The 25,928-nt window shown below is 40.2% G+C and overlaps 1 protein-coding gene across 1 annotated transcript in view; it reads right to left on the bottom strand.

Moving 5' to 3' along the window:
- The window catches only part of DEUP1 (deuterosome assembly protein 1), a 62,248-nt gene extending 41,021 nt beyond the window's left edge, over positions 1-21,227 (bottom strand). Inside the window, exons 1-2 of the mRNA XM_037376512.1 lie at positions 21,099-21,227; positions 2,438-2,502 (exon numbers count right to left, since the gene is read on the bottom strand). Of these exons, the coding sequence (XP_037232409.1) occupies positions 2,438-2,502; positions 21,099-21,227 (194 nt within the window). The remainder of the gene's footprint in view (positions 1-2,437; positions 2,503-21,098) is intronic.
- Between the last annotated feature and the right edge of the window lie 4,701 nt (positions 21,228-25,928).

Below are 25,928 nucleotides of genomic sequence, written 5' to 3'. Positions count from 1 at the left end.
TTAGTCCATTCAGTGTTTTGAAGAGTTCTAACTATGCCCCTCAGAATATGGCAAATCATATTGTATCACAATCATGACAATTTATTTTGTTTACTGGATATGGAAAACTTTGGTATCTTTTGTTTAAGATGCCATCAGGTAAACAAACACACAAAGAACAAGTCTTCCCATACAGCAAAGAAGTATGCATATGTTTTTTTACCTATATGCATTCAGCATTCCCACCTTGTTGGATATGTACATCGAATGGATTCTTCATACATAGAAGTAATGACTTGTACTTAAGCAAGTGGCAGCTTTTTTTTTTTCTTTGGTTGCATTTACTTTGAAACAGCTCAAAATACTTAAAGGTATCTCATTTTTTAAGTGTTGTGGGCAAGCTCTTACTCTTATTCTATCTCCATATTGGTGAAAATAGAGATGATTCATATTCTGCTGTCATTAATAACTATTTATCTTCATGTAAAGTCTAGATGTTTCCGAATTTAGACAAGCCAAGATGGATAATAATTTTTACCAACTCCAGGCCTTTATCACAAATGATTTTTGTACTAGTTAGAGCTTTCTAGCTCTATTTATCTGTCTTTTGCTTTAGAGTTGGGCACAGATCCGTATTTTTCTGATTGTTTCATAATAGACATAGAAAGAATATTATTGTCCATATACCTTAGAACAAAGTTGTAATTTAGAAACTGACAATTAAAAAAACATTTGGTTCATACTGTCAGTCTCTACCTCATGCCTTCTTCCCTTATTACTCAGGTTTGCTGACAAATAGGAAAATATGTATGACAGTATTTATGCAAACACAAGCAAAACCTATGCAGAACAATGTTAAAGGTTTCCGTCTTACATTAATTAGTTTTTGGTCCTTAACCCAGCTTCTAGAGCTGATATTTATTCATTTTATCTTCTTAAAATTTACTTTAAATACAGGAAATATATAAATCAGTTGTGATAAACAGTCCATTGGAATCTTCTACCCCAAAGTTCCATTATATGAACCACAACTAATTTATTTAACAATTTATGATTTATGAGTTCTTGCAGCTGGGATGTAATTGTCATGATTTACACCACTATTATTCAGCCATCTTCCCAAATCTTAAAGCTGTCTGCATTATCTCTGGAATACTGTCAGCACAGGCTGAAACAAATGTCTCCTATTATTGAATGTGTATTCTAAACTACTCTTTCAGATTCTTTGTATAGTTAATGGAAATAAATAGCTACCAAGAATACCCAGTTTATGACGGGACAAATCACTCTCTAGATTCATCTGCAAAGAACTGAAATTTCATGTATGTCAATTACAACAAAGGTAAGGCAGAATCTGAACTCTTGAAACAGACTTCTGATTTGTTAAAAATGTCCAAAGAATAGCATTATTTAGCTTTTTTTAAACATTCAAGTTTTTATATGACGATATTTACCAATCAGATCAGTAATTTAAAAAATGCCCCTCAAAGCCAAAAAAAGGGCCACATTGTTCAGAATACAATATTTTACTGCAGCAATTTTTGTCATGAAAAGTGCACACATTATTCTTCAGTACAACAGAGCACACTTTCAAATCCTATTAAAACTTTCTTGGGCCAGAATAAGGTGTGATAGAATATTTGTGTTTCTGTTATTTTAAAGAAATTTTACACTTAATATGCATAATATTACCTTGGACAGCTTCTTGGTAATAATGATAGAAGAAACTGTTTTATATGAAAAATAGGTAGCAAGTTTATTTGCAAATTATGATAGATAAATATTCTATTTAGCTCGTTATATGGAGAAATACTTTTTATATCGCTGTGTTCCTTGAACAGGCCAGATGGGATCAGGTCCTACAGAAAATCTCATCCATGTTTACACTTCTTTAGAAAGATTTTGTGCTGTACTAATATTTTTTAGATTAACATCAAAAGAACAAAACTTGGATTCTGTCAAAAAAAGATGATTGTGTTGTGATGAAAATGCACTTAATACTTGGGAAGAACAATTGCGGTTATTACCTGTGCAAAATAAGACTAGGGCTTTAGCAATTAATAGCTTCGTTTTTAAGATTTTTGAATGCTTTAAGAGCTGTGAAATGTAAGTTTATACTGCTGTAGCCTAGCAACTTCAACTATTTTTTACAACAGTTCAAAATAACATTTCTTAACATCTTAATGTAACCCCACATAGCTTTCATTTTCCCCCCTCTTGTTCAGGTATTAAGATTTAAAAAAATTAAATAACTAAAAGAAACAGTCAGTAGATTATTAGCTAAAACAGTGATGTGTTGTCTTAATTATCAGTAACTTCTCCAGTTTGTATAGAAAGCAGAAGAAACTGAGAATCACGTTTGCTTCTAAAATCATTAATATTGTTTCACATTTTTAATAAACCCCTGTAATTCAATTCCATTCTATATTCAACTCCCAGACAGTAAGTCATTACTTACTTGGTGACAGCTTGCTCCTGAAACACTTCTAAGTCCTCCTCCATATTACTGATTGTTGTTTTAACCTGTTGAAACAACAGCAATCTTAAATGTGTGCATTTACACAGCCAGGTAGTGCATACTGGATAGTTCTATGCTTTCCTTTCCATTTCTGGGATTCTCCCACTGCAAAGAAATGTAGTTCTAATTACAGGCTGGAATGGGCAAGGCAAAAACATCTCAAGTAAGCTCAACTTGGTGTCAGCAGCTCCCACACCTGGTGCAGCACTGAGATAGATAGAGGTGGTGCTGGCCTGAGGGTAGCCCTGGATTTCCATGAGGAAGTTTGTTATGGATCATTTCCTGTTGTGTGATGTCAATGATTTGACAAGACACTCTAAAACATATAAACCTAAATTTGTCATAGATCTGTGGCTACATTCATCAACCATTTCTCATACCTTCACACACCCTAATTAACCTATACCCGGGCTATAATTGCTTTCAAACAGAGTTTTTTGGACTCCTATTGACTATTTACTCCGTTGCTTAGCAGATACGGTGCTGAGACACACGGCCTTCAAGTACATCAGCAGAAAGATCATAACAAGACTGTTGCTGGGACCAGTCTGGTTCTGTGGGTCCAGCAGGACACAAGGATGTGGGGCAAGCCTGGCTGCATGCAAGAATGGGAACCAGCCACATTATGGGTGACAGAGAGGCATGAAACAGCCCCAGTTCCTCATGGCAGGGAGCAGCAAGGCTGTCAGGGGCATGGGTACCTGTATATACAGATGTGTGGACACTGCCACAGGGCACTGCAGCCTTAGCTCCACAGGGACCAGGCACCTGAGGTGACACTGCTGCAGGGGCAGTGTGGCTCTAACAAGGACCAGGCACCTGAGGTGACACTGCCGCAGGGGCACCGGCTCCACAGGGACCAGGCACCTGAGGTGACACTGCCGCAGGGGCAGTAACAAGGCCCAGGCACCTGAGGTGACAGTCACAGGACCAGCCGGCACCTGAGGGGACACATGCAGGCCTTGCCTACGCCGAGCACCTGAGGAGAGCGGGACGGCCCCGGCGCCCCTCGCCCCCCCGCGGCGGTGCCGCGGCCGCCCCCTCCCCTCCCGTTACCTGCCGTGCTCCCCCCGCCGCTCCTTTCGCACCCGAAGTAGCCACGGCCGCGGCGTGAGCTCCGCAGCCCGCTCCCCCCCCCTCCCCCATCCCGCCCCAGCTCCCGCCCGCCACCGCCCCGGTCCGCCGCTCCCCGCGGCCGTTGTGGACAGCGCCGGGCGGCTTATCCGGTCGCCGCGGTAACGCCGAAGGGCGGCAGGGCGAGGCGGGAAGGCGGGGGAGTGGGGTGGGACCGGCCACCGGGGCGGTGGGGCAGGGGGCGAGGCCGGGCGGCGGCCCGAGGGGCGGACACGGGCTGGGCGCTGGCGGGGGCGGCGCGGAGCTGCCGGAGGGCTGAGGCGCGGGCGGCGGGGCTGGGGCAGGGCAGCGGGGGCGCCTGCCGGGGCGGGGGAGGGGGGAGCGAGAGGGGGCCGGCAGGGCGGGAGCGGCGCCCTGTCCCTCGTGTCTGGCGGGGCGCTGCGTCCCTGCGCTAGCTGCCCGGGGGCCTGAAGGGAGCTGGCGAGGATTTCTCCTCAGGAAATGTCACCCGGGTAAAAAGCACGTACTCTTGCTTTAACATGATCTAAGGAATCAGTAGGCAGGGTGGTTTTTTCTTTTCTTCTTCTTTTTTTTTTTAATAATTTCTCTTTTTTCTTTTTTCTTTAAAATACTCTTGTTACTAGGTAATGAAAAGGCTGAACGTGACACTGCTGCAGGGGCAGCGTGGCTCTAACAAGGGCCAGGCACCTGAGGTGACACTGCTGCAGGGGCACCGGCTCCACAGGGACCAGTCTCCTGAGGTGACACTGGTGCAGGGACAGTAACAAGGCCCTATGCCTTTGAAAAATGGTTTCAACTGGTTTTCAGATTATTGTGTGAACGACCTGGGTTTGGCTGACACTCCTTCCTCTTCACATTTTTGTGGACTTTACTGTCTTAGTCGGCAGCAAAACACTTCAAAGAACCACACGAGTTCAACTTTTTACTGTAATAATTTGCACTTCCAAACTTAGGTAGTGTTTATAGATCTCTTCAAACACCAGGGAATTTTTCTACCGGGACAGTACAATTCACTTTGTATTTATGATGCTGAAATTGCATGGAGTGTTTTTGGAAGCTCCTGGTCTATTTATGTACGCTAAATTTTGAGCTTTTGGTTTGTTTTGCTTGGACTGTTGACTTGAATTAGCCACGTGAACTGCATTTTTAATATCAGTTCCAAGGAATAATCTATTTCATTTGGTTCCTACCTACTGTGCAAAGGTTTTCATGTCAGCAGAACTGTTTCAAGATATGAATTCTGAAAAAAAAAAATTAAATGGAAGATTAAAATAAAATTATATGCAGTGTTTCAGGAAAGTTCCTGATAAAGTTTGCTTACGCACTGTAGAAAATAACTGACAATTTGCCTTGTAGTTTTCTTAAAGATTACTAAAATGGGGTTTAGTTTTGCTTTATGCTTTTTTCAAGGCTGTATTTCATTTGGGGAATATCCCAGGAGCTTTCTTGGTCAGGCAGCAGCAGCTGGGTGAGGGCAGGTGAGCCCAGAGATGAGAGTAATGGTGGGGTGTCGGGCAGTGCTCTCCTCAGCACAGCACAGTCCCGCAGCACCCAGCCAGAAGGGCAGACTGGGGACAGGGACACTGACCAGGGCCTGCCACAGCCAGGGGATGGCCGGGCCAGCCTGTGGTGATGGGCAGATCTGAGGTGACTCCTCCAAAAGGCAAGTCGGCACAATTAGGAGCAGCGAGGTGTGGTGCCGAGCATTGCACAGCCCTGAGCTGAAATGATGCTCCTGAGCTGAGGGCACAGGCCCCCAGCACAGCATCTCACAGCATCTACATCTTGTAGCAGCCTTGACCCCAGGTTATGGCTGCACCATGTCAGAGCCAGCCTTGAGGACAGGCAGCCAAACCCTTAGGGAATAGGGGAGGATGCTGAAGAACCTGTTGCTGCACTCAGAGGCCTGAAAACATTTTCTTCGTTATGCTGCTGTAATTACACTTTTTTTTTCATTATTTACTTACTGTAATAGAATTAATGTGAAGAAATGACACTGAAATATTTGACTTTTGATACCTGAAATGTTTCAAATATAATTTCTTCTAATTTAAATAGTGTTTTAAGATTATTTTTTTTAAATACTGAAATTTAGGGTGATTTATTTTAAATATTTAAATTTCAGATGATATAAAGTATTATGTACTAGTAATAATTTTTCATGTAACTGCTAGTAAATTCCCATGTGTTCATCTGCAGCAACTGAAGTGAACTTTTCAGCCATATTCCTAGCGCATATATTTTAATTTCCTCCCTGTCTCATCCTGTCTCAGTAGTAATCACTTATTCAGAAGTTTAACTTCCATCTGTCATGCCCAAATAGAATTTCAGGGGGACAAGTTAAAAAAGTACAGAAAAATAATTTTAAAATTACATATCAACATTTTCAAAGCTTTTTAGAAGGACAATTCCACTGCCATTAGCCAGAGTTGTGTTTTTAACTCCCTCGTGTACCTTTAAATAACTCATTCACTGTATTAAAAAAATCCCATATAAAATTGTTGACATTTTCTCTCTGCTTTTGCTCATCCACATCATCTTTTGACTAGAGGTTGTTTTATGAGATGCAAAACTTTTACTTGTTGCCTTTAGAGAAAATGCTTATACAAATTATGACTGCCAGAAGAATAAAAAAAGAAACTACTTTCAAATCAGCTTATAGATTAAAATTAATGGAAAGCTATAAGCATATTTCTGCAGAAAAAAAGGGGGTAGATCAGGGCAGGTACACAACAGGGTGTGACCGAATGTCAAATAAGGCAAGGTACAACACTGATGTTTGTATAAAAACAAGGAGAATTAGCTAGGAAGATGCCTTGCAAGGGATTCTAGATAGATAGGACCATTGGGCTATGATTAATGGGATGAAACTGAACAAGTCAAAATGCTGGATCCTGCACCTAGGATGGAGTAATGATGGGCACAAGTATAGACTGGGAGAGGAGCAGCTGGAGAGCAGCCCTGCAGAAAGGGCTCTGGGGGTACTGGGCGACAGCCGGCCCCGTACAAGCCAGCAGCGTGCCCTGGTAGCCCAGAGGGCAAATCGTGTCCTGGGGCGCATCGAACACAGTGCAACCAGCCTGTCAAAAGGGGTGATTGTCCCACTGCATTCAGCGTTGGTGTGGCCTCACCTTGAGCACTGTGGGCAGTTCTGGGCCTCAGAATTTAAGAAGGGTGTGAAGGTGCTTGAATGCATCCAGAGGGGGGCAACAGCGCTGGTGAAAGAGCTAGAAGGCACGTCCTGTGAGGCGTGGCTAAGGACTTTGGGCTTGTCTAGTTTGGAGAGAAGGAGGCTGAGGGGTGACCTCATTGCTCTCTGCAGCTCCCTGAGGAGGGGAAGAGGAGAGGGATGTGCTGAGATCTTCTCCCCGGTATCCACTGACAGGTTGTGTGGGAATGGTTCAAAGCTGCACCAGGGGAGGTTTAGACTAGGCATTCAGAAGCATTTCTTTACCAAGGGTATGGTCAAACACTGGAACAGACTTCCAAGAGAGGTGGTTGATGCTCCAAGCCTGTCAGTGTTTAAGAGGCATTTGAACAATACCTCTAACAACATCCTTTAACTTTTGGTCAGCCCTGAATTGGTTGGGCAGTTGGTTTAGATGATTGTTGCAGGTCCCTTCCAACGTAAATCTATTCTGTTCTATTCATTTCTACTCATTTCTATTCTATTGTATTCCTATTCCTATTCTATTTCATTTCACTGTCACAGCTAGCTGGTAGCAAGAGAGTATAGGGAAAGCCAAGTAATGATGCAGGGGTTATAACGTTCTATACCTTCCCAACAGCATGTGCCTTGCTCAGTCTGGTCCTGGGATACATGCACCAAGGTGAGATTAACAGCTCCAGTAGAAAAACTGGAAGAAGCAGTGTAAAGAGAAGTGTTGATCTCTTAATATCTGCAACTTTGAATTTATTTTCTGCTTTTTCTCTTTTATGTTGCGTTGCAACACGTTACTGACAGGTATCGTGCCATCAACAGCATACATGCCACAGATGTTCCTGTTTTGAAGATGACCATGGAAAGTGAGTCTCATCACACAAGACGTGTTTTGTCACTGGTGGGGACTTTACATAAAGTTGTCGAGCTCTTCTCATTTTCCTCTCTATTTGTGAAGCACATAGATATTTTAACAGACTTTGTTGAGAGGAAACATTAATTCTGTTAAAAAATCTATTCCATGACCAAATTGTAATATGAGATTTTAAAGAAGTCCTAAGTAAAGCAGAATGCTTTTAGTTTAATAATACTTCTGAGGGTTTGGTACATTTCTAATAATAAATCAATAATATACAATTCAGTATAGCATATTTCCAGAGCAGAATAAAAGAGGTGGTGTTAAAGAAGTACATAATTGAGATGTAATTTAGGATACCTATTGGTTATCCTTCCTAAGTATTTGTCACTTGAATTCTTCAAGTTGTATTATTTTTGTAGTGTAATACGTGATGGTAGGTAAAAGCTAAGTGGATTTGTGTATTTAACTTGAAATACAGTTTTTATTTACAGGATATATTCATACCTTACCTTGCAATCTCAGATGACAAATTTGATTGAACATTCTGTTGTAGTAGGCTCAGTGTAGCTGTCATAAAAAGCACACTAATTTCTTTAGCATAGAAATCACATACATTATTTAGTGATATTTATGTGATGGATTCATAGCAGCTCTTTAATAGTTTAATAATTACATTCTGTATGTTATTTTGGATGTTTATGAACATATGAACTTAATTTGCAGTTGTGTTAGAAGCTCTGTTAGAGTGACAGACAGAAAGGAAAAGGAATAGCTTAGTATAAGCCATCCATCAACAAATATGCAGAAGTCACTGAGAGACAATAAAACCTATGAAAAAATCCCTAAGACATAAGCAATAAAAGAAGAATGACATTTTAAAAAGAACCTTTGCAAGAGGGATTTCCATTTGTGAAAATTAGACAGGCATAAAATCTGCCTGAGGATTCTGAAGGTGCCTAACTAATTTGCTGGCAGGAGGTGATAAATCCTGACATAATACAGACACAGAAGCGGAGTGCTGTTTCTAAATATTTTGTTTCTAGTTTAAACTGAAGACTACTACTTTCTTAAGCAGTTTATAAGATCACTGAAGGGAAGAATAGAAAGAGCTTGGATTTAGTTGGATTTGCCAGGTAAACCAAGATTGCTAAGTCATAACTGTAGGTTGGAACCTAGTCTAAAAGTGGAGAATTGTAAGAATTTATCCTGTAATAGGAAACCTGAAAATCAAGGGTAGTGCTCTGAGAGAATGCAGAAAGGGGATAAAGTTGCCATTAGGTCTGTTGCTGTGATGATTACAAGTTCATCTTTCTGTGTCAATCTTTAATGACGACTAAGAAAAAAATCATAGAATCATGGAATTATTTAGGTTGCAATAAAGCGTTAAGATCATCGAGTCCAACTGTTAACCTAATGTTACCAAGTTCACCACTAAGTCATGTCCTTAAGTGCCACATTTACACATCTTTTAAATACCTCCAGGGATGCTGACTCAATCACCTCCCTGGGAAGCCTGTTCTGACTCTTGACCGCCCTTTCAGTGAAAATTTTTCCTAATCTCCAATCTCAACCTCCCCTGGCACAGCTTGAGGCAATTTCCCCTTGTTCCTCTCACTTGTTACTGGGAAGATGAGACCAAAATACACCCCACTACAGTCTCCTTTCAGGTAGTTGTAGAGAGTGATAAGGTCTCTCCTCAGCCTCCTTCTCTCCAGGCTAAACCACCCCAGTTCCCCCAGCCGCTCCCCATCAGACTTGTGCTCCAGCCCCTTCCCCAGCCCTGTTGCCCATCTCTGGACACGCTCCAGCACCTCAGTGTCCCTCTTGCAGTGAGGGGCCCAGAACTGAACCCAGCATTCGGTGCGGCCTCACCAGTGCCCAGTACAGGGGGATGATCCCTTTCCAAGTCCTGCTGGCCACACTGTTGCTCATACAAGCCAGGATGCCATTGGCCTCTTTGGCCACCCAGGCACACTGCTGGCTCATGTTCAGCTGGATGTCGACCAGCACCCCCAGGTCCTTTTCTGTAGAGGAATTATAGAGGAATGAAACTGTGTTAATTAACATTGATAATATACAGCTGTGGGCTGGCTTCATGGTCCATGGGTTGGCTGATGTGGATAAGGTGCAGCTGTGGCTGGTTCCTGCTAAGTATTTAAATAGCTTTAAGGGGGATGGAAGAGGACCACCAGATTAAAAGAGACCTGGAAGAAGCTAAGGGAGGAGGGTACTGGTACCAAGGATATAGGTGAGATGGATGAGGAGGTGGGATAGGCCCTGGGAGAGGAAGGGGGCTTAGATGAGGAGAGGCTGGTTGGAAGAGGAGCTCAGATAAAGAAGAATTAGGATGTAGCAGAGGCAAGAAGCAGGGTGGACTGGTCTGAAGAGGATGAAGAAACAGCTTGGACAGCAGAGGAACTCTTGAAACCATGTGGGGGATTGGTGGCTGTGCTGGGGCAAGGCGTGGGAACTACTTATTGAAATTAACCGGATATGGGATGGTAAAAGCCTTGTTGTAGCTGTGTAGTTTTGATAGTGCTGTGACACTTTTCCGCCAGGCAGCTTTCCAGTTGCGCTTCCCCAAGCCTGTAGTGTTGCATAGGGTTGTTGTGATGCAAGTGCAGTACCTGGTACCTCGCTTCTTTTCAATCTTATAAATCTAATGCTAGATAAAGTATGCACAAAAGAAAAATCATATTTTTAAAGCTTTCTGGTTATGCTTTTCTGGAAACTGATAATAATGTTTCACATTAGTGCAACATCTTCTAGCAGTAAGTAACTTCTTTATTTATGCTGCAGTAGCAATAGCAGCAAAAAATAATACTCTATGGTTTAGCAGCATGGGGATGGTTTCTAGTGCTCTATAGACAAAAGAATGTTTCTTGGTTAACTTGTTTTTAGTTATAAATATAAAATGATATAGTTTCTTGTCTGTGATTGTGCCTGCAATTAAAAAAAAATTAAACTTCAAATAGTGTATTTAATCTGTTGCTATGTATTGTGCCACAGTTGCTTCAGTTGCTATATTGTGCCACACTGACATAAGGATATATTAAAAATTATTCAGTTAAAACAAGCAGGTTATAGAAAAATACAGGCTCTCTAAAGCATAAATTTGAATTTGTGCTGTCTGAAAGATACTGTGCATTTTGTTTCATCTTAAATTATTTTATGATATCTCTACAATTTTAGTTTTCAATGGCATGAAATGTGATAAGGATTGTAGAAAAAGCTGCATTTGGTCACATTTAAGTTTGACAACTGAAGGGTGGATAATTGGAACTTTTGTAATCTTGCATAGATTTAAGATTTACTTTTTTTACTCAGTCACATTAAGTGCATTTTCTGTTGAAATAACTTGTAGAGAAATCATTAACAGTGCTGACATTTAAGTTGTCATTCAGAGTTTCAGAGTCAGCGATTGAGGAAATGACATGGGAGTTCACATTACTCACTTGCATAAGAATGTATTCATATAGAATGCAACACTACATTGGTTATATTAAGATGTATTTTAGATTATGCTTGGATGATCATGTACTCTGCCCTATGCTAATTTTATTTCTTTTCTCTTTGGGTTCACTATGTAGTTTTCTAATGATCTGAATGTTGTATTTTAGTATTGGGGTACAGTGGTAGAGCAATTAAAATGTACTGCTATGTTGCCTTCTACAGAAGTTCATTATGAGGCCTGAGCTATTTGACTTGTCTGGTGAAGTTAAAGCCCCATTTGACTTGACTGTAAAGGGCTTGGTCAGTCAGCTTAGAGACAGGCAGACAAGATAATGTCTATGCCATTCTCTTGATTTTTCTCTAGAAACAGAAAGCTGCTTTTTAACAATCTAATATCTAGACTCAACCTTCTGACCTTCAGGGCTGTCATTCTATTCAGAGTGCAAATAACAGTAACACATTTGCTTACTTGCTTTGCCTTCTGCAGGCTCTTGAACATTTATGTGCTCAAGGCTGAGTTTGGGCTGGACAAATACTGCACTTGCTTGAACAGCAAGGTCTGCTTAACAGTTGGCAGTTCACAGTGATGAGACTGCAGTTACTATCGGTGCTTCTTGCAGGACCAACTGCATTCGGATATATAATAGCAACAGCAGCAATGGAAACTTCAGCTTGCTGGAAAATGCAAAAGCAAGCAAGACCTTCCTATAGTATTTGAGCTAAGATAAATAGTCTAAATTTTCTAAAAGCTCAAAATGAGGGTTGGAACGCTCTCCCACTCTTCAGCACAGGAGCCCGGTGACTTCTACGGGTAGAGCCTTAATTTGTGACTTATCCCATCCTGGACACCACCACGTCACAACTTCATTGCAGGCATCACTAATTATTATATTGTAATCATTATGCTGTTGTACAAAGAATAACTGGTCAGATATTAGCCACAGTCAATATAGTTTTTATTGGGAGTAGCTGATCAAATTAGAGGGGAAAAATGTGCAGGGCCCATGAGGAAACATACAAGCACACAGATACATGCAAACACAGACATGCAGTCTGGATCTTACACCTGTTGTGGGTGAATTGACTGGCCAGGCAGAAGATCCTCGGAGAGGCATAGCTCTTGAAGCATCTGATCTCTCAACTCAGTAGGTGTGGCAAGAAAAATACTACAACTGACTCTGCCCTCTGCCTTCTCATAGTATTGAGGCTGCTTGGCCAAGTTGCTGCTGGATATTTCTGGGGCATTAGGTGGAGTTCTGAAAGCAGGTGCTCTCACTGACCTCCCTGGCTGAACTTGGCTGAGCCCTCTTCTTGGGTTGGGGGCTGTGTTTTTCTTTGCTGGTACGCTCAAACCTGTCACCTTCTGCTACTTGCTGGTTCCAACCTGATCTTAAGCAGGTCTCAAGGCAAAGCAATGAAGATACCAACAGCAAAACCAGTGTATATCTAGGGAATGGTCTTCTGATATAACTGATATCAAAGGCTGATTTTTTGCCTGGACATTGTCAAATGTTATGTTTTTCTTGTGCATTTTTTTCAATAGCTTAAGAAGGAGCATCACTGTTGAATTTCAAGAACTGCAACCTCTGATTAGTCATCTTTTTCCATTGCCCTTCCTAGGAAACAGCAATTAGATCTGTTTTTCTTTTGACTGCATACTTTAAAAGCTGATACCATTACTGTAAGGTGTTGACGAGAAAGTAGGAAAAGTCAGCCCTGATTTTATTTGTCTGGCCTTTGAGCAAAAGGATTTATTTTCTGTTTCCTTCTTTCTGTCTGAATCACAGGACGTTAGAAAGATGATCCTGTAGCAGCCCTCACAGATATCAACATTGTGTGTGAAAACCACCAGGATTAAGGGAAGAGCTGATAAAGGCTGAAGAAGGACTAGGTAGTTGAAAGAATACATGGAATAGGAGCAGCGCTGGTGCAGATGGTAGGTACAGAGCACACGTGAGAAGGGACTTGGGAGAACAGTAGTTTGCTGTAAAGTAAGAGGAATGAGATTCTGCCAGTATGGACCAAAGCCACCTTTGTATATTTGGGGCTGTTTGGTATGCTAGTTGCTAACTGTACACACACTGGTGCTGGGCAAAGGAGCATCCAGAAGACATAATTGTATCCATAATACAATGCTTATGCTCTTTGTTCCAATTTTATGATGTACACGTTATGTAATTGTCAAGTCCATAACGCATGCAAGCACACTGCCTTTCATGATTCTAGTGCTGCTGAAGCAGGAAAGGATTGTAGGTCAGCTGAAACAGGACTGAACAAATAGGAAATGGAGAATTTAATCCTCCTTTCAAACTTTTGCAACAGGTACGAAGGAGAAAGTCTGAGTAGTGAATACAGTTTTCTTCCCAGAACTTCATTAGCTGCTCTCATAATGTTCCTTTAAAACCACATGTACTGCCAACAAAGGTCTGCAGAGAAGATCTTGCTTCAGTAAGAACTTGGTTGTTTTCTAAATAGCTAGATAACATGGTTATTTAGTACCATGAGAGCCACTGTGGAATTGTTTTACTGTGATCCTTTCACAATTTTCAATACTCTTCCTCTGCCTTAAAACAATTACAGTTGCATCTTTTTAAAATCTTCCTTATCAATCCTTCACAGCTATCTTGCACATTCTTGTTTAGGATCATTTAGACAAAAAATTACCTTTGACTAGCAATGTTGTATTCTGCATCCTCTACTATCTCAGGAAGGGCTTCACTTCTGTACCCTTTCTGGTGCCATTTACTTTTCAAATCCAACTGTAGAATAATTAAGTTATTGACTTTAAAGATTTTCTAATCATATGCTGTAAGCACAGGGGTTTGCATATGAGATCAGTGTCCAAAATGTCCTTGTTTAGTCTCTTGTTCTAACTGGTTTTGTATTCCTGACTAATATCTGATTGCTATGATCTATGATTGGGTGAGGGACAAAGGCAGCTGCATACATATAAGGTGATATTAGTATTTTCCATCTTATCAGGAAAAGTCCACAGCTGGGGAGATATTAAAGCAATATTTTCAGCTCTTCTCATTCCCAGTAGTTTAAATTGAAAACCCAAATACAAAATTGCTGACTAAAAATAGCTTTTCCCCTTTGATTCATAGTATTGTAAAAACCTTCTGCATTACCTAATTCTCTCAAGGCCACAATGATCTTTAAAGGCCAATTTCAATGATCTTAATATCCAGGCTAGATTTTATTGACTGGAACAGTGGCACTCTTCTGTAGATTTTCTTCAACAGGCAGATAGAGCTCACTGGTCTAAGTATTTTCTGGGTCTTTGTCAAGATTTTCTTTTACTCAATTTCACTTCTCCCACCCCAAAAGTTTTTCTTCTTATATAATGTATAGATCAGCGAGATGAGATCAACACCTACATTTCAGCAATTTTCCTGAAGCATTTCATGCTTCATGCCAAACCTATGCACTTACATCAATGGAAGTATTAGGTAGCTTAACAGATCACCTGAAGTATCAGAAGATGCTTGAAAGCAGTCAGTCTGTGTGGATTTTAGGACTTATTATATATGGTTACTGCAAAAAACCAGAAACTATGAAGGCCAAATTTATGCAGTCATAACTTTTAGCAAACTGAGGAGGAGGGTGGTTCTGTGAACTCGCGTGTTTTGGACTCTGAACTTTGTCATAGGCTTCATATGCTTTTCAGCAAAACATTTGGATTAATTTCCAGGTACAGAAAATTGATTAATTATATTCTCATTTGTCTATCCTTTATCTTTGACTGTTACAGCAATGACCATTTCCTATTTATTGTACATGCAGTATTTAGGAAACAGAGTCCTGGCTTGGTTAGCAAGTCCTCCCATTACATCCAATAATTGCCTTGGCTGGTATTCAATAACTCAGTGGCCATGACATTAATTATTCATATACATTCTTCATTCACAGATTGCTGAAGTGAGCAAGAAAAACAAAAGTTTAATGAAATTTCATCTTGCCTGATAGAGAAAGATAAATCTAAACTAAACTAACTTTTCTGTTAATATGCTGTAATGAAAAGACATTCTGCGTTCTTACCCCATTTTCCAGTGCGGTTCAACACATTTCACTGTTCATTTTACAAAATGACTGTTGGCGGTATGCTGAAATCAGAGGGATTGCATTTAGATTATCAGCATCAGTGGGATATTAGAAATTTTTATATGGCCTTTAAGCATTACCACATCTGGAAATTGTTTTTAATATGCTTTGCAATTTATTTAAATAATAGTTTATTTGTGTAGAAACACTGTAAATGTCTTTGAAGACGCTAAACAGCATTGCAGGTTAGAATCTTCGTGCTAAAAAGCAGCCACTTTCAACCATTTAAGTTTAAGCTGCTTTGCTGGTTGTTCTAGAGCAGGGGTCCTCAAACTATGGCCCATGGGCCAGATATGGCCCCCCAGGGTCCTCAATCCGGCCCCGGGTATTTACAGAACCCCCATGTGCTGCCCCCCCCCCCCCCCCCCCCCCCCCCCCCCCCCCAGCAGCCACAGATGACTGCCTGCCACTTCATCCACGTGCCGCCCCATTGTTAAAAAAGTTTGAGGACCCCTGTTCTAGAGTGTAAAGGGTTTTTCCCACAGAATTTTCTGCTGGAAAAACTGCACAGATCAAAACATCAACTGACATGCTGATTTTTTTTTTTTCCTTTCCTTGCATTTTTTTCAAACCTTGAGGGGAAAAAATCTTGTGTTCTTTTGAGGTGTTCAAATTTTCTAGTGCATAGAGAGTAACCATATTTGCAAATTTACAGAGTGCTTTCTAAAAAGATTCACAACTTTGCTCTCCTTAAGTTTTGGGAAGTAACTGTTAAGGTTTGTTTTTTTTTTTTTTAAGAGCACTCCCAAGCCACATGGCTAGTCATCTGTTACTAACCACATGGAGTCAAATCTGTGAACATTTCTGTTTCTGCCTCCTGCATCTTTTCAGGATCTAGCAGGTTATTTTTCATAGTTATAAAACTTAACATGTAGTGTTGTACAAATGGTGGATTTGGAGATACCTTCTGTCACTTTTAGTGTGTACTCAGACTTACAATTCTGCATCCTTCTTACTGTCTGGAAAGCCAGTTATTGTTGGTATGTATTTGGTATGTGCATAGTCTGTGTAAGGTATAGTGTGCATAGTTGGCATAATGCAGTGTGGAGCGACCTAAGGTGAAATCTTTGAATCATGAAGAGGATTTTACTCAACTGTATTTGAAAAAATGCCTAAAGGAATCACTGGTCAATTGATAATATATTATTTCCTTATTAAGTAGTTCCCTGTTACAACTCCTGTTCTTTTATCTTTCATTTTGCACATATAACCCCTGTACTATTAACTTCAGTAAAGACGGATTGCCTGTTACTACTAAGGTTTTTCACAGGCCTTATCCTTTGTACCTCAACAATCCCTTGTGATGAAATACACAAAAAACAATTTTGTAGGTGTTTAACTTGCACAAGGCCAAGCATAGTTTTTAAAACTATTTTAGAGATGTCATGTAGGTATGCAATAGATTCCTCAAAATCTGGCTAAAAACAATGCTTCTTTTCTATTACTCTAGCTCAAAGTTAATCAGTCTCAAGACCATAAAGGTCTACGTAGTAGTTGTTTACGGCTGAAATTCCCGACTTTCTGTCCCTTGACAGTGACAAAAAGCAAGCATTTCTAGGTCTAGTTCATCTATTCCTAAGGTATATATCTAAAATGAGGTTGATGAAACTTGCCTTCCCTATTTCTGTCCTATAACTGTAAAGGGAAGTTAGGATGCCTAGCTCACATTAAACTGTGTATTATACATCTAAGCTAAGTGAACTGAATGTTCAACTCTGGAAACACTTTTCACATCAATGTGATACTATTCTAATTGCTTTTGACAGTAGAAAGTAGCAAATACTGCACAGGCAGTTTGAGTATATAGCCCTATTACTTTGTGTGACGTTCCTTTCTTTAAAAAAGCTGCTGTTAATGAAATGATATAGGGAAGCTTGTCAAAACAATGTCTTGGGAAGTGAAAAATGTCATTTAATAGATTTCTGATTCCTTGACTTGCCTTTTTTTAAGACTGCTTTTTGAATGCATTTTTCAATGCAGGGAAACAGGAAGTGTTAAGTACTTAATCCCAGCTTGAAAAGTAACCTTGTGACATTTCTAAGAGTAAGTTATTCAAGTACTGTTTATTTGGTTTAACTGCAGAGGACGGTAACCTCTCAGAGGAGCCCAGTCAGATGATTATTGATATTTTATTTCTACACATTTAATCTTGAGATCGAAGACTTTTATATTGGGGTGTTTCTAAACAGCAGCTAATGAAGGAGAGGGTTTCCCCACTTAGAAGGTGGGTTTTTTTAGATGCATTACACATAACTAATTCTGATTAAGTAGATAGTCACACATCCCTAATTGTAGTGATATTTTGATTATTTTTACATTCTATCACTTTCACACTCTTTTCTGATACTTTCAGAAATTGTTGCTAGTTATACGTGGTGTTTGGCAGACCTGGTTGCTGCGGATGGTGTAGATCATATTCAAACATTAGGTTTCTAGAATACCATTTACCCTGAGAGAACAGTGGTTTGTGAGTTGGACAGTGAGCTCTATCTGTTGAAATTTTTTATTCACTCTGAGGCATGCATTCTCCTTAAGTAACTTTAAGCTGTTATACTTCAGAAGCTGAAGTATAATAGGTTTTATTCTTATTTCATAATTTTGGAATACTTTTAATGAAAGGAAATATTGAAACAAACCCATCAGTTTTACAGTTAATTGCTCTGTGTATGTCTTTACTTGTGAATTTTCAGTAACTTTGCCAGTAAGGTCACTAAGTCACTCTGTATTATTGGCAAAGCTTTTGCCAAGGTTGCAGTCATACCAATATTCAGTAGCTTAGAGAATTCTGTCCTAATCTGTAGGGTTTTTTTAAGGATCTGTATACTACATGTGAGTATTTTTCTAACATCTTGAACAATCATTATCTTTTACATTATTATGGATTTGCTTTTACTTTTGGCACAAAGTTAATGTGAGTATATGCTGCTTTCTCAGATGATTATTCCTCTGTGACTGCCCTGCTTATTGAAATCTAAGGAGCTTTGTGGTGTTATTTTTTGAAACTCTGTAACTACCAATAATGCAATGGTATGTGCCACTAAATGATTTCTTTCTCATCTGGATGTGTTCCTCTGACCCTGATTATTTTCCTCTGTTTCATATGTGCTAGCAGATATCTCAGTTACCTTATGGTGTCTGCTATGGTACCAGGTATCAGTGTTCAGGCACCCAAATGCTACCTTTTTTTTTCTGCTTGTCTGCAGCAAATAGAACCAACTGATTTTTGCCCTTCTGGAAAAGGGATAAAAAAATCACTTTGGCCTCCTGATTTATGGCCTCTATAGTTCCTTGGTTTAACCAGCTGTTCTAGGATGCTATGGCTCCCTTGAAGCTCATGCGCCAACCCTCCATTCCTTTTCCACCCAGAAAGACTGACTGCTTTATAATACCCTTTCCTTGAGGCAAGGGTGTTATAAAGAGAAGAGAAAGCTGTGTATCTTCTGTACAGTAAATTATGAATTGCTATGTATATAATATTTTTAGAGATGTTTTCCTGAAATTTATTTTCACCTAGAATGTCTGTGATGATTTTACATCAATTTTATTTCTATTGTTTCTTTTTTCTATTTCTTTTTCACCTTATCCCCTCTTTGCTCTACTTATTTACTTGCATTGTAGTGAATCATACAGGATCTGAAGCCTCCTTTATCAAACATTATAGAGATCCCTGCTTTAAAACTTAAATCAAGAAACAGAGAAAACAACAGAATCAGAAGGCATGGACTTTATTCCTAGTTCAAAATTCAGAATTTTTTTACTTTGCCTATGAAAAACATCATAGGAGGTATGATATATCAAGAATATATACTTTTTTAACAGACTGTTCATCCTGACCATCTTAATTTGGCAGTTATGTTAGATATCTTTTGCTTCAGTAATACTTTCTGTAAGCTTTGAATTTGCATAAGACTACCTGAAATGAGAAAGCAAAGCTTTTAAAAGAGGGCAGAATTCATATTTCCTTTGATTTAAGTCTGTTATCTTTCCTGTGATTCAAGATGGCGGATACTCATAGTGTTTCTGTAGAAGTCCTTTGTGATACTGTTTTCTGTAAGACCAAATTGCTATTTTATTTCCTGAGAATGAGGCATTCAGCATGTTTTACGATGACTTAATGAACACAGTCCCTTTTGGAGAAATCAGTGGATTTTTCATTGCTATTTTGTCACAGAATCACAGAATCATTTAAATTGGAAAGGACCTCTTCAGATCACCAAGTCCACCCCCCCTGCTTAAGCAGGGTGAGCGAGAGCAGATGGAATTTCATGTTTTCTAATTTGTGCCCATTACTGCTTGTCCTTTCAAGGACAGGAGTCTGTGAAGAGCCTGGCTGCCTCTTCTGCATCCCCTTCCACCAGGTTTTTATTTATACACACTGATGAGATCTCCCTGAGCCATCTCTTCTCCAGGCTGAACAGTCCCATCTTTCCCAGCCTCTCCTGGTATGAAACAAATTCCAGACCCTTAATTGTCTTTGTGGCCCTGCTCTGGACTCACTCCACTAAGTTCATATCTGTCTTGTACTGGGGAGCAGTGGACTCAGTACTCCAGATGTAGCCTCACCAGTTCTGAGTACCCTTAACCTGCTGGCAGCACTATTCCTAATGCAGCCAAGGTAGCTGCTGACCATAAACACATTTCCTGGCTCATGGCCAGCATTATTGTCCACCAGGACCCCCAGGTTATTTTCTGCCAAGCTGTTTTTTGGTCAGTCAGCCCCCGGTGTGTACTGGTGCCTGGCATTATTCCTACCCAGGGGTAGGACTTTGCATTTCCCTCATTTGAACTTCATGCGTTGACTCTCATCTGACATCTCCCACCTGTCCTGGTTCATCTCAACAACAGCACACCGACTGGGTCTGTCAGCCACTCCTTCCAGTTTTCTGCTGTTTGTGATCTTGTTGAAGGTGCACCCTGTCCCATCACCCAGGTTATTAATAAAGAGGCTAAAATGTGTAGGCCTCCGTATCAACTTCTGGAGCACGCCACTAGTGGCTTACTTCTAACTGGACTTTTTGCAGCTGATCACAACCCTCTGAACCTGGCTGTTCAGCCAGTTTTCCATCCACCTTGCTGTCCACTTATCTAACCTGTACTTTGTCAGCCTGTTGATGGGGATGTTATGGGAGACAGTCTGTGTCAAAAGCCTTACTAAAGGTGAGCTAAGCAACATCCACTCCTCTCACCTCCTGCGCCAAGCTAGTCACCTCATTGTAGATGGCTATCAGGTTGGTTAAGCATGACTTCCCCTTTGTAAATCCATGCTTACTAGTCCCAGTCACATTCTTGTCCTTCATGAGTTTGGAAATGTTTTCCAGGATTATTTCCTCCATCACCTTCCCAGGGACTGAGCTGAGCCTGACTGGCTTAGAGTACCCTGGATCTTTCTCCTTGCCCTTTTTGAAGATGAGAGTGACATTTGCTCTCTTACAGTCCTCAGGAACCTCTCCTGGCTGTCATAACCTTTCAGAGATAATAGAGTGGCCTTGCAGTGACATCAGCCAACTCCCTCAGCACTTGTGGGTCCAACCCATCAGGCCCCATGGACTTCTGTATGTGCAGCTTAAGTGCTCACTCACCTGGTCCTCCTCCTCTGAGGGAATGTCTTCCTTCTGGTCTTAGACTTCCTCTCTGGTTTCAGAGGCCTGGGATTCCTGAAGGCCAGGCTTATCAGTAAAGACGGAGGCAAAGAGACAGCGAGAACCTTGTCCTTTTTCACGTCATTTGTCAGTAGTTCCCCTGCCCCATTCAGCAGTGGGCCTATGTTTTCCCTAGTTTTCCTGTTGCTGCTAATATACTTACCAAAACCTTTCTTGTTGCCCTTCACGTCTTGCACCGGATTCGGCTGCAGGCTGGCTGTGGCTTTCCTAACCCACCTCTGTTTCCATCTCTTGTACACTTCTTCTTATGCAGTAGTTCAGTTACCTCACCTGTGGAGGCCTCTTGCCACCTTTGCTTGATTTCCACTTGTTGGGATGAATATTCCTTGAGCTTGGAGGTGGTGATCCTTGAATATAAACCAGCTCTGCTGGACACTTCTCTCCAGGGTCATACCCCATGGGGTATGGCCCATTGTCACATCTTTGTATTCAGTGGTTGCCACACTTTTACTAAATCATGAAGCTTTTGGTTATAGCTTGTCTCTTATTTCTGATGAAGAAACTATATGCACAAAAAGACTGACTGATATAATCAGAGGATTTTAGAAGTATTTTAAAATTATCACAGTTTATTTAACGTTACTATTATTTTCCTGTCTTCACTGCCGGAAGTATTAACATGAAAACTCTAACACAGCTCCTTTACATTACGCTGACAGTCTTCTGACTTTACATATCCCATTGAAGGGCCCAGCTGCAGAAAGCAACAGGAATCACAAAATGCAGAGCTGTATTTGAGCTGGAACCTGGCTTTATGAGAGTGTGTGTCTGTTTTATGTCTGATTCCTATGTCTTTCAGGAATCAGAGCGCCAAAAGTTGGACCTCAACGGTAATGTGAGATTTTTTGCACCACAAATGTGTGGTTAGAAAAGTTTAGAAAAAAACAAATTTGCAAAACATGCTGAAGTCTAGAGGATCTCTGATAGAGTGTACTTCCTACCACTTTTGTTGAAGCTTGTTCCAGCAACTGTGTGTAGAATCCCTCAAGATTAATGAGAGCAGAAGAAAAAGAGAGCTGGATTTTGCAGACTGGTAAGAAGAGGACATGCTCCGATGAGAGGAAAGGAGTCTTGCATTCTCATCCTTGTTGCCTGTCTTCATATATTTTATATGATTTAAAGACTAAATGACTTCCACAAACCTTCTTATCATTGGGTTACAGAGCCTGGAATATAAGTATACTTGTAGAAAGAAGAGTCTGTCTAATGGTACAGTGCAGTCTAAATAGTGGGTTAGACAAAGGCTTGAAAAAAAAATCACAGCTAATTAGTATCATTATTACCTGGTGCCTGCTGGTTTTAGCTCCTATTTCATCTGCTTTTGTATAATCTTTTTTTTCTAAAAAGATTGTCTGGATTTCTTCATGTTATTTGGGGGTGGTGGAAAAGTGATAGGTAAATGTGTTTGAATGTGTGGGGAATATTTTTTCATTACAAGCCATTAGTCTCTCTAGTCTATATTGCCACCCGGCTGTGATCAAAGAAACTAAGATATTACAGGGCTTCAACATTTTGCTTTTGCTTCTGTTCAAGTACCAGATTACAGGGTATTCTTTATTTGCAGTAGGAGAGTGTGAACAGATTACAACTCAAAGGATGGAAACGGGGAAATTATAACATCAGTAGTCATGGTCTGAACTTGTAAAGAACGAATTCCCTCAAAGGACCCAGGGGCTTTGGGGATCCTTATCCTATAAGACATTGTACTTGAACATGACAGCTGTCTTTTGCTGCCTATGATAGCTCCTCTTTTCTCCCCTTTCCTTTGAAACATCTAAACTCAAGTCCATAACTTTAGCATGCATTTACATTTTAATTTCACTTAAGTCTCAAAAGCATCAAAATATCCAAGTGCTTTGTTCACTGTGGTGTATAGAGGACCAAACTGTGTATCAGTACATCAGATTCTGTGTTCAGCACTGAAGTAGGACTGGAAGGAAAAATGAACGTGTGTATGAGTAAATGCATACTAATCACTACATAAAAATATTGTATGACTTGCATCCAGTTTCCAGGATTATGAACATAGAGGCTTAGAGGGTATCAAGAAAAGAATAATTACCCATATTTGTTGAGTAGATAAAGGAATACAAAATAAAGACAATTATGCATCTGTTTTACTTAAATTTTTTCTTTCCCTTTTTATTTTTGTTGAAGCTACAATGAAAAAAAAAATTTGCTGTAGATTTTACCTCAGCCGCAGAGTAGAAATTGTCTTGGCACACAGGTGTGTAAGAGAAAGTACCTATATAAAGGTAGGAAAATTACAGAAGTGTATTTACTACCTTGCTAGTTGCGTTATTTTGTCATGTATTGAACCAACTATCTTCTATTCTAAGAAACTTAAAAAATAATTATGGGTCATCAAATTCCATTAATACAAGCTCCAGTGTTAGTGGCTTATGTTTGCACAGCTGCTTTCAGACCACCTGCACTCTTCAAGCAAGTGTTTCTTTCTATTTGTTCTTTCTGGTTCTTTTCAGAATTTATCCATACCTCATGTTAAGTTTGTTGTATGGCAAGCTGATTTCCATTTCCAAATTAACTGTATATTGACTTTCAGATTAGTAGTTCCTGTGTTGTGATATACCAGGATCTCCAGTACAGGAAAATGAGTCACACTGGTTCAGAATGTGTCCAATGCAATATAAAGAGTAATTTATCAAGGAACTGCAGAGTTTGAAAGTAGATGCAAATAGTAACTGTGAGCTAAGTTTTTCAGAGGCACATTGACTCTTTTTGTTTACATTTGTGACAATTTCACCTGAAAAATCACTTAAATGTTGTGGGAAATGTGTGCAGATTTCTAGATCAGATAATTGAGTCTTCCTCCAGTTTAATTTCTTAAAAGCAGAGTATAATTTTATAATTAACAAAGGATTAAAACTAATATTTCTGTTACTGGTGATCTGCTTTTCAATGTGAACATTAGGGCATTGTGTCCTCAGCAGGCTGGATGCATCTGTGTCAAGGATTACTCTGAAAGTACAGTGAAAGTTAGAAAAGTGGACAAAATAGGATGGTTACAATTGTATGAATTCAGAAGTATAACATGTAGGAATCATGCTGAGTGTTTCATAGCACTTTCCAGACACAACACTGATAAAGTTCTTTCACTCGTACTTCTGCGAGCGCTGCACAGCAAGAGTTATTCCATTTCTTTACTACCACTGATGAGTTCAATTATTATCACTGAAGATATCAGAAACAGAAGGAACATGGCATGATTTTCAAATCAATGTGTAGCAAGTTTTAGGACAAATAACAGTGTGATCTTTCAAATATGCCAAAGTAAACAGCTTGCATTAGAGGTGCCAAGGAGACAATAAAAGGTGAATCTGCACAGTGTCATTTGAGGCTTCTTTTCAGAATATCACTGCCCTTCAAACATTATGACCATACTCAGAATTCAGAGATGAATTGTGAATGCATCAGAGGGCACGTAATACTGGATATGAAAAGAAATGAGAATATCTGAAAATAGGTAAAGCCAGTGTAGTTCTATTTCAACAGGGACTTTAAGGGATACAGGGATCTGTTTACAGCCTGAAGGAGATCACGGCATCCAAATACCAAGCTGATTATGAAGAGCTGGGAGTACATGGACATCTAGTAATTGGAATCAAAATATAGGGTGGGAGGCGTCTACAAACATATTGAAGGCCCTGTGTCCGCTTTGCGGAGAAAGACTAGTCACACTCTGTCTTTGCTCCAAGATGCACTGCCTTGTCCAGACTGCCCTGTTCACATTTTGGAGAAGAGAGCATCTTGTTTGTAATTACGCATACTGAGCAGCTCACCTACCTGTCACCAGAATTACATTTGTTGTCTCTGGCTTCTTCTCCTTATTGGGCATAAAGTATTTCCTATGATCAGTTTGCATGTCCTCACATTTATTTGTCATATCCATTGTTTCCTTTTTTTTTCTTGAGTGTCTAACAGGATGAAGCTGAGGTGCTGCAGTGTTCTTGCAGTACAACTAATGAGTAATAATGGTGCTAGTAGTAACAGAAGAACTGGTCTGTTTAAAAATTTAGAAAGGAGCTGGTATAGCTGCCATTTTTCAGGGAAATGTTAATCATATTGTCTTCCTAAAAAAAGTAAGCAAAATTAGAGGAAAAAAAGAACTACAGACTAGTTAGTGTCCTTAGGGCAGGGAGAATGTATCACTCCTACTGTGAAAGCATATAGGAGACCAGATTGCACAGAGGTGCTAAATAGCTATTAGATATTAGAGGCTGTCACAACAATGAACTGTTCTAGGCACCTCTATCAAAAAGAGGTTATGAAGAATTCAGAAATGAAATAACAAACGCTATTATGTACTTAAAGATATAATTTTCCTGAAAAATATCACAAAGCTAAATCACTTCTCATGTTTGATTTGTTACAGTCTCTTTTGCAAAGGACTGTGCGGACCCAATTAAATAATAATGGTTTTCTTGTGAAAACTTTTAACTGAAGCAAGTTTAAGACATCTGAGATCTATTTGCTTAACTATCTTAAGTGGACATCTGAGAAGCAATGCAGAGATGCCCAGGTGAGCACTCGGTGAAAGCTACTGATCTAATAATACAACTTTATACGAGTACTTTGCACGTTAATTAATGTTATCAGAGGTAAAGCAGAGGTTGACAAAACCTACTGCATGTATTCTGCTAGGTGGACGAAAAGCATTCACTTGAGGAATCAGGGCCTGTTCCTATCTGCTGAAGATCTGTTCTCATCTGCAGTTATCTGAAAGGCTTAATACATAGGATGAAGCATAATGGTTCAGTGTCAGCAAGACACATACGGCACGTGGAGGACAGGGAGGTGATTTGAGACAGCCAGCATGGCTTCACCAAGGGCAAGTCCTGCCTGACCAACCTAGTGGGCTTCTATGACAGAGTGACTGCATCGGTGGACAAGGGAAGAGCTATAGCTGTCATCTGTCTGGACTTCTGTAAGGCCTCTGAGAGGGTTCCCCACAACATCTTTCTCTTTAAATTGGAGAGACAGATTTGATGGGTGGACTATTCAGTGGATAAGACATTGGATGGTCACATCCAGAGGGTAGTGGTCAATGGCTCAGTGTCTGGATGGACGTCAGCGATGAGT

Source organism: Falco rusticolus, chromosome 2 (genome assembly GCF_015220075.1).
Source record: "Falco rusticolus isolate bFalRus1 chromosome 2, bFalRus1.pri, whole genome shotgun sequence".
Lineage (NCBI taxonomy): Eukaryota > Metazoa > Chordata > Aves > Falconiformes > Falconidae > Falco > Falco rusticolus.
Note: the sequence above shows the minus strand (reverse complement) of the source record. Positions and strands in the feature narration are given on the sequence as shown.